This window comes from Trichomonas vaginalis, chromosome III (genome assembly GCF_026262505.1).
Source record: "Trichomonas vaginalis G3 chromosome III, whole genome shotgun sequence".
Lineage (NCBI taxonomy): Eukaryota > Parabasalia > Trichomonadida > Trichomonadidae > Trichomonas > Trichomonas vaginalis.
The window spans coordinates 20597032-20609626 of NC_067205.1; the positions used below are offsets into that span (position 1 = coordinate 20597032).

General features: G+C 31.7%; 9 protein-coding genes across 9 annotated transcripts; 5 read left to right on the forward strand and 4 right to left on the reverse strand.

Annotated features, from left to right (window-relative positions):
* Nucleotides 1-1234: 1234 nt before the first annotated feature.
* On the forward strand, nt 1235-2230 carry TVAGG3_0735790 (serine threonine-protein phosphatase family; the record flags this gene model as incomplete). Its single annotated transcript, XM_001306428.1, has 1 exon — nt 1251-2183. One exon carries the CDS (start codon nt 1251-1253, stop codon nt 2181-2183), a length of 933 nt encoding a protein of 310 aa, XP_001306429.1.
* Nucleotides 2231-2435: 205 nt separating this feature from the next.
* On the reverse strand, nt 2436-2627 carry TVAGG3_0735800 (uncharacterized protein; the record flags this gene model as incomplete). Its single annotated transcript, XM_001306429.1, has 1 exon — nt 2436-2627. One exon carries the CDS (start codon nt 2625-2627, stop codon nt 2436-2438), a length of 192 nt encoding a protein of 63 aa, XP_001306430.1.
* A 43-nt stretch (nt 2628-2670) lies between these two features.
* On the forward strand, nt 2671-2938 carry TVAGG3_0735810 (uncharacterized protein; the record flags this gene model as incomplete). The annotated part of the gene is made up of 1 exon (XM_001306430.2): nt 2708-2890. The coding sequence occupies one exon, from the start codon at nt 2708-2710 to the stop codon at nt 2888-2890; it is 183 nt and encodes a 60-aa protein (XP_001306431.1).
* A 165-nt stretch (nt 2939-3103) lies between these two features.
* Nucleotides 3104-5066, reverse strand: TVAGG3_0735820 (uncharacterized protein; the record flags this gene model as incomplete). Its single annotated transcript, XM_001306431.1, has 1 exon — nt 3331-3906. One exon carries the CDS (start codon nt 3904-3906, stop codon nt 3331-3333), a length of 576 nt encoding a protein of 191 aa, XP_001306432.1.
* A 158-nt stretch (nt 5067-5224) lies between these two features.
* On the reverse strand, nt 5225-6045 carry TVAGG3_0735830 (uncharacterized protein; the record flags this gene model as incomplete). Its single annotated transcript, XM_001306432.1, has 1 exon — nt 5267-6034. The coding sequence occupies one exon, from the start codon at nt 6032-6034 to the stop codon at nt 5267-5269; it is 768 nt and encodes a 255-aa protein (XP_001306433.1).
* A 39-nt stretch (nt 6046-6084) lies between these two features.
* On the forward strand, nt 6085-6822 carry TVAGG3_0735840 (sulfur dioxygenase protein; the record flags this gene model as incomplete). The annotated part of the gene is made up of 1 exon (XM_001306433.1): nt 6108-6746. One exon carries the CDS (start codon nt 6108-6110, stop codon nt 6744-6746), a length of 639 nt encoding a protein of 212 aa, XP_001306434.1.
* Nucleotides 6823-7293: 471 nt separating this feature from the next.
* TVAGG3_0735850 (regulation of zinc ion transport) lies at nt 7294-8616 on the forward strand (the record flags this gene model as incomplete). The annotated part of the gene is made up of 1 exon (XM_001306434.1): nt 7306-8616. One exon carries the CDS (start codon nt 7306-7308, stop codon nt 8614-8616), a length of 1311 nt encoding a protein of 436 aa, XP_001306435.1.
* Nucleotides 8617-9137: 521 nt separating this feature from the next.
* TVAGG3_0735860 (uncharacterized protein) lies at nt 9138-9828 on the reverse strand (the record flags this gene model as incomplete). Its single annotated transcript, XM_001306435.1, has 1 exon — nt 9464-9616. One exon carries the CDS (start codon nt 9614-9616, stop codon nt 9464-9466), a length of 153 nt encoding a protein of 50 aa, XP_001306436.1.
* Nucleotides 9829-10405: 577 nt separating this feature from the next.
* Nucleotides 10406-12495, forward strand: TVAGG3_0735870 (uncharacterized protein; the record flags this gene model as incomplete). Its single annotated transcript, XM_001306436.1, has 1 exon — nt 10676-11992. The coding sequence occupies one exon, from the start codon at nt 10676-10678 to the stop codon at nt 11990-11992; it is 1317 nt and encodes a 438-aa protein (XP_001306437.1).
* Between the last annotated feature and the right edge of the window lie 100 nt (nt 12496-12595).

Genomic DNA, 12595 nt, shown 5'->3' on the forward strand with positions numbered 1-12595 from the left:
CTTTGTTGAGATTTCTTCGTAAAGTTCTTCATCGTAAATGTTTTGTAAAGTCTTTCTCATGAACTTTCTTGTCAATGTTTTGTTGAGACTTTGTAAAGTTCTTCATCGTAAAGACTTTGTAAAGAAAGTTCATGAACTTTCTTGTCAATGTTTTGTTGAGACTTTGTAAAGTTCTTCATCGTAAAGACTTTGTAAAGAAAGTTCATGAGTTTTCTACGATGTTAGAAAACATGTTAGAAAACATGTTAGATCTAACATTCTAACATAAAATATATTTTTGTCTGATTTTACGAAGAAGTCTTGACAAAACATTTACGATGAAGAAGTCTTGACAAAACATTTACGATGAAGAAGTCTTGACAAAAACATTTACGATGAAGAAGTCTTGACAAAACATTTACGATGAAGAAGTCTTGACAAAACATTTACGATGAAGAAGTCTTGACAAAACATTTACGATGAAGAAGTCTTGACAAAACATTTACGATGAAATCATGAGTTTTCTACGATGTTAGAAAACATGTTAGAAAACATGTTAGATCTAACATTCTAACATAAAATATATTTTTGTCTGATTTTACGATGAAGAAGTCTTGACAAAACATTTACGATGAAGAAGTCTTGACAAAACATTTACGATGAAGAAGTCTTGACAAAACATTTACGATGAAATCATGAGTTTTCTACGATGTTAGAAAACATGTTAGAAAACATGTTAGATCTAACATTCTAACATAAAATATATTTTTGTCTGATTTTACGAAGAAGTCTTGACAAAACATTTACGATGAAGAAGTCTTGACAAAACATTTACGATGAAGAAGTCTTGACAAAAAAGTCAACGGCTGGTCGGCTGGGGCTCCGGTCCTCCTCTTGGGTCTTGGGCAAAATTTCTTATGGGCTAGAAGGCACGAAGTGCCTGGAAGCCCTCCGAATAAAAACTTCATTTATACTAAAACATCCTCAGGGCTAGAAGGCACGAAGTGCCTGGAAGCCCCACTACCTTTTTTTTTTTTTTTTTTTTTTTTTTTTTTTTTTTTTTATATTCTAATATCATAGAAATATGAAATATTGAGAAGTTTGGAATCAATAATTGCAATTCACTGTGAATTGGAAGTAAATAGCTATAAAAATGGCAGATATAAATAGGCCATTGTTTTCTTGGATATTTGTGTCGACGCACGTTTTCAAATTCTAAAAAAGTGATGGATCTTTGTAAAGTTTGTAAGGTGAATTTTTTTTAGAAAAAAATGGATTTAGATGTTGATGCTATTATACAGTCAATCAGACAAGGAAACCAAGTTCAGGAGCAAGAAGTTGTATCTATCATGACGAAACTTCAAGAAGTTCTTTTTAATGAGAATAATGTTTTAGAATTAAGTTCACCAATCATCATTTGCGGCGATATTCATGGACAATTATACGATTTATTCCAATTATTCGATACAGTAGTACCTAAAGGTATTGGCTCAACAAAATTTTTGTTCATGGGAGACTACGTTGACCGTGGAAGATTCTCAATGGAAACATTTGCATATCTTGCAGCTCTTAAATTGAAATATCCAAAGCAATTCTTCTTACTTCGAGGAAATCATGAATGCCGACAAGTTAACCAAGCATACGGATTTTATGCCGAAACACTACAGAATTACGGACACTCTGGAATTTGGTCACTATGTAATGAAATATTCGACCTTCTTCCAATGGCTGCCTTAATTGATAATAGAGTTTTTAGTGTCCACGGAGGATTGTCGCCTAAAGTTACTCTAATGGAAACGATAGATTTAATGGACAGACAGGATGAGCTACTATCAAGTGGCGCTCTCTGTGATTTATGTTGGAGTGATCCAGACAATGATATAGAGAACTGGAGAGAGAATGAAAGAGGTGCTGGATGGATATTTGGTGCAAGACAAGTCCAAGAATTTTGCCATAATAATAAAATCGACTTAATTACGAGATCTCATCAATTGGCAGCTAATGGATATCAATGGTTCTTCGAGGAGCATTTAATTACTGTTTGGTCTGCGCCAAATTATATGTATCGCGCTGGTAATAAGGCAACAGTGTTGAAATACGATAGAAGCGCACCAAAGGAGTTCAGTTTGATATTCTTTGATGCTTGCCCGAATGATAAGAGGAAGATTCCTGAAGATATTACTGTTTCTCAATACTTCTTATAAGATATTTTTTCCTTTTTTATATTTATAATGTTAAACGCTTTATTTATTATATATAACTGCATAACTCTCGAATTTGCTCAAAAAATATAATAGATTTCTAATTAATAATTGGATATTATCATTTTGTTGTTTTATTGTATTTTCAAAAAGTAGATAATATTATTAGAGAAATGTTTATTAAACAGAAATTGTAGTATTTATATTTTCTATTTTTGTAAAATTTGATTTTGAAATTGTTGACATTGTTTATGTCTATTGTTGTGTCTTTGTATTTTCAACAGCTTGGGAAATTTGCTGATAGTTTCTTGTCTGTTCGATTGGAACTTCGCTTAAAGAAACGAATTCTTGAAATGGTTCTTTGTATTCTGGATTTCCGTGTTCTTCTGTAGTAAATGTTACGAATTCACCGAACTCTGTAACAAATTCTTTCCCTAATAGCGACATCTAAAAAAGTGACAAATATTATGAAACATGTAAATTTATTTCAAAACAAAGGAGTGAATCAAAATTATGCAGAAGAATTGATGCAAACAGAAGCAAATGATTTCCTCGAGATGCAGAGAGGTGATAGACAAGATGTTAGAGAAGTTTCTGCCGATTTACACCAGTGCCTAGAAAGAATTAAAGCAATGTGTAGCGATTTTGCTCCAAATGATAATTACCAGCAATCTGATGACTCTAGCGATTCAGATGTTGTTTGTTTATAATATTAATTTTTTTATCACCGTTCAAAGACCTAAAAATTGTTAGTATAACTCAATCATACAGTTTTTGATAGATTTACATCCATAATTCATTAGATATAATTTGATATTTGATATATTTGAAAATCTTTCAATTTCCATTATAGCTGCAAAGTTAAATATATGGTTCCTTCGTAGACTTGTATTCATAAAATATTAGGAAATTACGAAAAATAAGTTTAATATAACAACAAAAAATAAAACTAAACATGCTAAAATATATAAATATGAAGTAGTATTGTATTTGTTTGCTTGGGATCGGTAAAGTTATAAGCTTTTGTGTATGATATCAAGAAAAAAATAATTTGCTTTCAAAAACATTGAAAAATTCAATGAATCTAATTGTTGATGGCATGTAGTGTATAGATACCAACTAATTCCAATGATAATATTGATTTGTAAAATTATTTTCTAGATTTTGAAGAACTGGTTGTTTTTCTATTGTTTGAAAGTACTTTTTGAAGATTATCGAGTTTATTTTGTATTGCTTCGTATTGAGATTTATAATATTCGGCTAATTTGTTGCCAGAAAGTTCTGGAGGAGTCCTTGTTCGAGCTCTATTTGATGTTGGTGTATGAACAAATTTTGGTTGACTATCGCGTGACATTCTTTCAGAACCGCGAAGAAGACTGATTTCTTGCTGTAATTTACTAATATCATCCCTTAGCTCTTTAATTTCTGATTCGGAATCGATTAATTGATGCTCAAGCATGCTGATCGACTCTCTTAAATTCTTTGTTTCAGAATCAGAAGGAAGTGATGGCAACGGAGCATTGTTGCTTGAAATGTGTAAAATTGATTTGCTCTTTAGCGAATCATTCTTTTTTCTTGGAGAATTTACAAAATTATGCGTTGGAGTTGAAATATGACGAAACGAAATCGGTTCGAATAACGGCGTATCATGCTTTTCATAATTATCAATAAGGTTTGCTAAAGAAGGAGGAAATTGAAGTCTATGATCTGCGTCAAAGTGCGACATATATTGAAAAGTGACAATCTATTCCGCATAGATAACTTAAACCCTGTACTATGAGCGACAAGATGGCATAATTCTCTTTTGCTGCTAGCTACATTCCATTGTGGAGAACAATACTTGTGCAAATCCCACAGAATAGCTTATTATCTGCATTCATAACTTAATATTGTTCTTCAAAGTCAAATGTGAAGGAGCAATAAAAAATGATTATAAACAAACATTTTTATTGAAAGATAGAACATGATTATAAAGAAAAAGTAAAATAAAATTTAACAAATATTGCTGAAATTATAAGTACTTCTTGGCAGGTAATATTAATGGCTTAATTCGTGCAAAAATGAGTGGAAAGAAGAAAAATAAGTTTGCTGATATCCATAAGATTAATAAATCGCCAAGTAAATTAACAATGTATGAAATAGCAATTAAAACAAAAAATGTGAAGAAAGTCCGAGTGTAATCTCTTCCGAAAATAATGTTGCGAATGTATCTTGAAATTTGATTGGTCATGTAAATAAGAGCTGTTAAAAATGCTGATATTTCTGCAACGGAGTATCTAAATTTACCTGCATCTAAAGTCTCTCCATATAATTTAACCCGAAAAAAATGATTATCAAACCAATAAAAGAGGTGACTGCGATTTGAGTATGCAAGATAAATTACTTCTATGAGAACAAACGCGTTTGCTTTGATTAATTTTAGAAAAAGAAAGAATGCATTCATTTCCATTAAAACAACAACAGCAGCTTTTTTCCTTCGAAAAAACATGATATCTTGGAGTTTCATTATCTCTTCTTCGAATGGAAGTAAATATCCATGAATGATTTTAGCCCGAATAACATATTCATCCATCATAAAAATTCTTTACCTGATAAAATGTCATTGTTTATCGTTTTATGATGGAAAATTAGTTTTGTACAACATAGGTAATAGTGCACACTCCATTTGTGAAGCACAATGAACAAAAATTGTTTAGCTATTACCGAATATAATCCATAATAATGATTTGTATAGATTTGTGCTCTTTGAATTATATTAAGAACTTGTGCAGGTGAGTATTTCAATCCCTTAATTGATATAGTATTGATATCTTGATAATTTTTATTTAATATATGCATTTTAGCATTAAACTCACCATGCTGCTTGAATAATTATATGAGTTCGTTACGTTAAGTCTTTGTCACAAATACAAGATATTTGTAAAATTCATATTCGAAAAGCTTGTTTCTCGATTTCAGTTCTTATTTATCAATTAACCACCAGGATAAAGAGTTTTATTATAGCAAAAACTTAGCATAATTAAAGATTTTCATAAATATTATTTAAACATTTATAAAATAACAAACATAAAAAGGAAAACATAATATCATTCATTAGGTGAACTCGAAGGAAGCTTTTGGATTTTGTAATCCGGCAATTTAATTTTGTTAAAATCGCTAAATGCGATTATTTCTTGAAGTTGACTCTGATAAAGAGATTCGCTCCTCTGATCATGAACGTTATGGAGATTAGTAAGTGATTTTTTATGTTTCTTAGTAATCTTTTCACATCTAAAGTTATATTTGTAAAAACGCTGAACAGTATATTCAGAAGGATATGAGATTCGCTTCGAAACATATCTTAGAGCATCTGAAATTGGTCGTTTATCAACTTGTTCGTTTCTTTGCATATTTTCACGAACTTGGGCATCATAATAGTTCGACATCAGCATACTTTCCTGCTTTGAAAACTCTTCTGCTGCATTAAATCGATCTAATGTTTGATTTCTTAATATAGTTTTTAATTCTTCATTATCTGTATTTATTTTCTCCTCAAATGATGGAGCAAATGGAGGAACAGTCTCTAATATATCTGATGATACAGTATCGATTTGCTCTGATTGAGTATTTTCGCTTTCTTCAGTTAGAGTTTCAGCTGATGTCTCTTTCTTATTAAATTTTGGTGTTTCTTCAGGTACATGTTCTGATTGCTTGAAATTCATTAAATCTTCTTGTAGTTTACGTATAGTTTTTGACGTTGCATTTAATTTTTGGTAATTATAGAACTTAATTGTTGGTGCAATAGGTACAAAATCCTCTAATGGTGGAGGAATTGCTACTGCTTTAGAATCTTCTGGCTCTGTTGTTGTAGTCATTGTTATTTTTTGGTCGAAAATTTTTGACATAAAAGTGACAAAAATGAATATTACAACAATAGTTTTATCAATAATGAGAACGAATTGCTACTTAATGAATCTCAATAACACATGTTTAGTTATAGATCCTGGTGCAGCAAGCAAAAGTGTTGACAAATGGCTTAAAAATAACTGCCAACACGGAAATATCTCCATATTTTTGACTCATGGACACTTTGATCATATAAGTGGAGTTAAACCTATTGTTTCACAGTATCCTAATACAGAAGTTTATGTTTCTTCCAAAGATGAAAAGCATTTATTCAGTACAAGATGGAATCTTGGCTGCTGGGTATTAAAACTTACCACTCTTAAAAGCATCAAGGATAAATTACACTATGTAGAGAAAAATGATACAATTCAATTCGGTGATGAACTATTTTACATTCATACATTACCTGGACATACGCCAGGTGGTTTAGGCCTTTATTCGCAAAAGCACAATCTTATTTTTACCGGAGATACATTATTTAAGAGTGCAAGAGGTTCAACTTCATTTATCGGCGGAAACTATACAGATATGATGCAATCATTATATGATTTGTTTACATACATACCTGGAAACGCTACAGTTTATCCTGGACATTACGCTACAACAACTATTGCGGATGAAATGAAGAGATACGAAATTATAAGGCAATCACGATCAGTAACAAGAAAAGAAGAATTATAATTTTCATTTCCAATCAGAGAATTTCAAAATTGTTTTTATGATTTTTTTTATATATGTATATTCCTTCTTTAAGCAAAATAAAAGCTTAACTTTTAAATCAAAGGATTCTTTTTAGCTCCTAGTTTAATGATTATCCTAAATGTTTAGAATACAATTTTGAAAAGCTCATCATTTAGAACAAATTGATTAGAGATTCTGTTAATATTGATTATATTTATCTTTATCATTAAGTAACACAGAATGGATATAAAAGATTTTGTCCTCCAAATTCAGAAAATCCAAGATTTTCCCACGATAAATGAATATTTTTCATTTTAATATGGAAATCCATATAAATATTATCTATTTTTATCATCCCTGTAAGACCATTATCGCTCATCAAACAGAAATTTTGGCAGATGTCTGTGATACCTGAGAAATAAGAAAACTATGAAAACTTCATCGTTTTTATTATCTTGAACTTTCATTGTTGTAAATTCAAAATTGCATTAACCGTCGGATACATTCAATAATAATCAATATGTTCTGAAAAAATATTCCGTAAGTTTAAATTGAAAAAATGAGCAGTAGTGACGGCGGCCATCATCATCACCATCATTCTCACTCTGAACATGGCAATGATACTAATGTTGCACTTCTTGATCCAGAAGATTGCCAACATTTCTTAGAAAACGCGGAACATTTAGATCATGATCACGACCATGGACATCACCATCATGACCATGATCATGATCATAGTCACGCTTCAGAAGGTGTTACTTGGCGATTAATTGTTATGATAACTTTAACAGGCATTTTCTTCTTAGCAGAATTAATTACAGGCTTTGTTACAAAATCACTTTCATTACAATCAGATGCATGGCATATGCTTTCTGATGAAGCTTCACTCGTCATCGGTCTTATTGCACACGAAAAAGCTAAAAAGCCCCCGACAAAACGCTACACTTTCGGTTTAGCTCGTGCTGAAGTTATTGGTGGCTTTACAAATGCTGTTTTCTTACTCGCTGTATGTATGACAATTCTTTTTGAAGCTATTGAACGTTTCATTAAAGTTGAAGAAATTGTCGAACCACTTGCCTTCTTAATTGTCGGTGTCCTTGGTCTCCTTGTTAACGTTGTTGGTATTTTCATCTTCCACGATCATGCTCATTCAGAAAATATTCAAGGTATTTTCTTACATATCATCGGAGATCTTTTAGGATCAATTGTTGTCGTCATTTCAGCTGCTGTTTGCCAATGGACAACATGGAGTGGAAGATTCTATTTAGATCCTGCTTGTTCCATTTTAATTTTCGGAATTCTTGTTTACGGTACTCAAGGATTATTACGTCGTACAGGTCGTGTTCTCTTAGAAACATGCCCTGAGCAGATAGATGTCGAAGAAATCAAAGTCGACCTCATGAAAATCGAAGGTATGGTTGCAGTTCACGAACTTCACGTTTGGGAGCTTTGCAAAGAGCGTTACCTTGCATTATTACATATCGTCGTTGATTCTAAGGACAGAAACAAACGCGTTCAAGAACAAACACATAATACAATGATTGCCCATAAAGTTTTCTCTACAACTGTTCAAATTGAATTCGTCGATGACTTCCCACAAGGCACAGATCACATCGGATCTTGCTTCTACGCAACTTCTTTCGGCAGCGATAAAAGAATTTTCCAGACACCTCCTGTTTACCAGCATTCCATCGGCTGCCCACACGTCAACCTCCCTGGACATGAACATGATCATGATCATGATCACGACCACGATCATGACCACGACCATCATGATCACGGACATGAACACAGTCATGACCACGATCATGACCACGACCATGATCATGATCACGATCATGAAGAACCACAAATACCTCTTCAGGTTTAAAAGTAAACTATTTTTTTCTATTTTTTTAGTTAAATGTCCGAAATTTTTTCAATGAAATAGAAGCTGAGAGCATACTTGTTGTTTAAGAATAATCAATAGGTTAAAAAATAATCAATAAAAAAAATATCGAAATTGAATCTAAAAAGTTTCGATGGATAATCGATACCGATCTGAGTAACTCCATGAATATAGGCTAATATGCAGTTCAAAGAATAAAGATTAGGGATGCGACGGTTTTACGCCATGACCGTTTAAAAATAGAATAATACGCCATTTTTGGGGCCGAATGGCGGGTACTTCGTACCCGCCATTCGGCCGAATAACAAAACAATACAAAATTATCGCCGTCCTTTTTTTTTCTTTCTTTCTTTCTCTTTTTTTTTCTCTCTCTCTCTCTTTCTTTTCTCTTTCCTCTTTTTACTCCTCTTTCTCTTTTCATCATTAAACGTAGAAAGATATATTAATATTATTTTAAAATTAAAAAAAAAAGAAAGAAAGTATAATAAGTAATTATTTAGTTATCGATATATATATGTAAAGTGATAATCTGAGGATAATCTGAGGAGGAGTCTGAGGATTAGACCGAGGAGTAGTTTGAGGAGTTTGATGATAATCTGAGGAGTTTGAGGAGTAGTCTGAGGAGTAGTTTGAGGAGTAGTCTGAGGTGTTTGAGGATAATCTGAGGAGTTGTCTGAGGAGTAGTTTCAGGAGTTGTCTGAGGATAATTTGAGGAGTTTGAGGAGTAGTCTGAGGAGTTTGAGGAGTAGTCTGAGGAGTTTGAGGATAATCTGAGGAGTTTGAGGATAATCTGAGGAGTTTGAGGATAATCTGAGGAGGAGTCTGAGGATTAGACCGAGGAGTAGTTTGAGGAGTAGTCTGAGGAGTTTGAGGATAATCTGAGGAGTTTGAGGATAATCTGAGGAGGAGTCTGAGGATTAGACTGAGGAGTTTGAGGAGTAGTCTGAGGATAATCTGAGGAGTTTGAGGATAATCTGAGCATAATCTGAGGAGGAGTCTGAGGATTAGACCGAGGAGTAGTTTGAGGATAATCTGAGGAGGAGTCTGAGGATTAGACTGAGGAGTAGTTTGAGGAAGATCTGAGGAGTAGTCTGATGAGGAGGGGTCTAAGGAGTAGTCTGAGGATGATGAGTAATCTGATAAGGAGTAGTCTGAGGATGATCTGAGGATAACCTGATGACTAGTCTAGGAGTGGTCTAATAAAAATGTAAAATATTTTCAAAGAAAAAATTCTATGAATTTTATATTTTAATTCTGGGCATTATACTGAATAAAATAAACATAAATATCAAAATTTGAAATTGAACACGCCAAAAAATTGATAATCCACATTCAATATTTTGTAAGTGGCGTACATTTTGAATACTCGCCATACGCCTTGGAGTTCTCAATTTTGAATTCGCCTTTATTTGGGCGACCTCAGAAAAATACGCCATTAAGAAAATATTGTATGAGATTTTAAATTTGAACACGCTCTACCTTAAGGAATTAAATTTATTAAGATATATTTATATATAATAAACGATTACTTAAAAAAAAGTATTTCATCGCTTATGTAAGTTTCAAAAAAATCACGAAAATAAAAAAATCAAGATTAAAATTTTATTTTTAATTTTTGAATTTCTCAAATGGCGAAATTTTTGGGCGAACAAAAAAAATGTACGCCCGGTCAAATGGCGTGTTTAACGCATCCCTATAAAAATAATTAAAATTTTAAATTCAAAGCTAAGTCAAAATATAATTTTTTTTTATGATTTTTTAATAGACAAGAATTTTTTGAGGTCCCAAAACGAAAATCATTGAAAATCTAAACGACAGATAAGCTTGTATTTTCATAAAACTTAATGTTTTATTTGAAATATTTTCTGAATTGCATTATTCATTTAAATTTATATCTAATTTTTATTTAAATGATGTTTTTTCTGTGGTTTTTCTTGAGAAACATATGAGGATAGTCTTTTGACTTATCAATATATGATTAATAATTTTCAAATAGCAATTCCATTGGTATCTTTCACTCTTGAAAAATAAAAAACGGTAAATGAGCTTTGTTGAAGATCTTTTAGACTGGATCAACGCAAATTATAGAATTGGAATGGATCCTCTTGAAATGGATGAGCAACTCACACATGCTGCTGATGTTAAATTACATAAAAAGTCATTTCCGGAAAATTATGTTGATGATAAACAAAAATTCGAGTTTCATATTGCAAACACAACCATAAATAATGCTGATGGCAAAGTGTCACAGATTGTTCTTCAGCAAATTGTCTCACATTCAGGGAAAAATTTTTATCTTCAAAATCCTGCTGCAAAAACCATTGGATATTCTTTCAAAATTACCAAAAAGGGTATTTCCGGCTTATTCATTCTTAATTTACCTCCCAGATTCCAATTACAAATTAATTTATTCCCAATTACAATAGAAGCCAAAGAAATTCCAGCTAAAGAAACGAAAGAGCAAAAACCAAAAGAACAACCAGTTACGAAGAAGCCAATACATTCAGAACCTCCAAAACCAAGTTCATCAAGAAAAATTTCGTTCGTTCCTCATGTTGTAGATTTCATACTTGATCGTGAGGTCAGTCCTGCCTATGAGGAACTACAATATCAGTTAATTTCGCAATGGAAGCGTAAAACAGAAAAAGAATTGAAAATTGACGAAAATTTGCTAAAACAGTTAATAATTTTACACTACAAAGCAGCAATTGAAGAAACAAGTGTTGATTTAGAATATTTAACGCCAATTACAAATAATTTTGAAAAATATCAAGCATTTGCAAGAGATCTCAACTCAAAAGACGAATGCAATGAAATGGCTATGGAAATCCTTTCTAATTTCAAAGAAGAAGAATTCCAAGAATTTACAACAATAATTTGTTCATATGTTGACTTTATTGGAGAACCAACTGCTGTAGTAATTATAGGAAAGGTTAAAGATGATCATCCAGAATGCAATATCTCATTTACTCCAACAATTGAACAATTATCAAATATTATTCTTTCAAACATCAATACGATCAGAATAAATAAGAATTTGACAATTACAGAAGAATTCACATTGAATCATTTCTCAGAAGAGACAATAAATGATTTAGATAAATCTCAATTAACTCTTTCAAAGCCAACAAGCGTCCAACCGCTTAAATCAAACAACAAAGGGTTATGCTTTATATATTTGATTCCTTCCGACAAATCATTTGCTGATATTATCAATTTAGTTTTTGATGATAAATTTACAAGAGGAAGTATCGGCCAATTCAACAATTTTGGTATTGCAATCCAATCAGTTCAAGTAGGAGAAACAAATTGCACACTAATTGCTATTACTATCCTTTCTTCAAAGTTTTCTAAGTAATAATATGCTTTATTTTGTAAATAATAAAAATATTAATCTTTTAAACATGATTTTTAACTGCTAGGTATGACAATGATCACTACAAATTGATCTAAACCGTATTTCGTCACGAAATCGATTTTATAATCGAGAAAATTAAACTCATTATGTGATATTTATTGCAGCTTCATTGATGAAAATAAATGAATAGCTAAGATTTCGACAATTTGTGTGTAAGCAGAATTTGTTGAATAATTAATTGATTATAGTTATTTATTATCTAAACACATTATGGTACATTACTATTGGCAGTTAATTTCCAAAGCTAGCCTATGAAATGCTGTATTTCCTAAATGAATAAAGAAATAATTACACATCTTTACTGTTAGTATACTTGATTTGTATCACAAACATCACATTTGCTTGTGGTGAATATGTGTGCTGCGTACCACATTCATTTTTGTTGGAATTTTTTTATGAATAAGAATGAATTCAATTTTCAGGAAATTGAGAATGCAAAATTTAATAGGCTCATGAGTTGCCACAAGATTTTGCTTCTTGAACACTCCGAAATTTTGTGTTGGAAAAATTTTTGGCAAATTTTTGGTAAATTAAATCCATCTT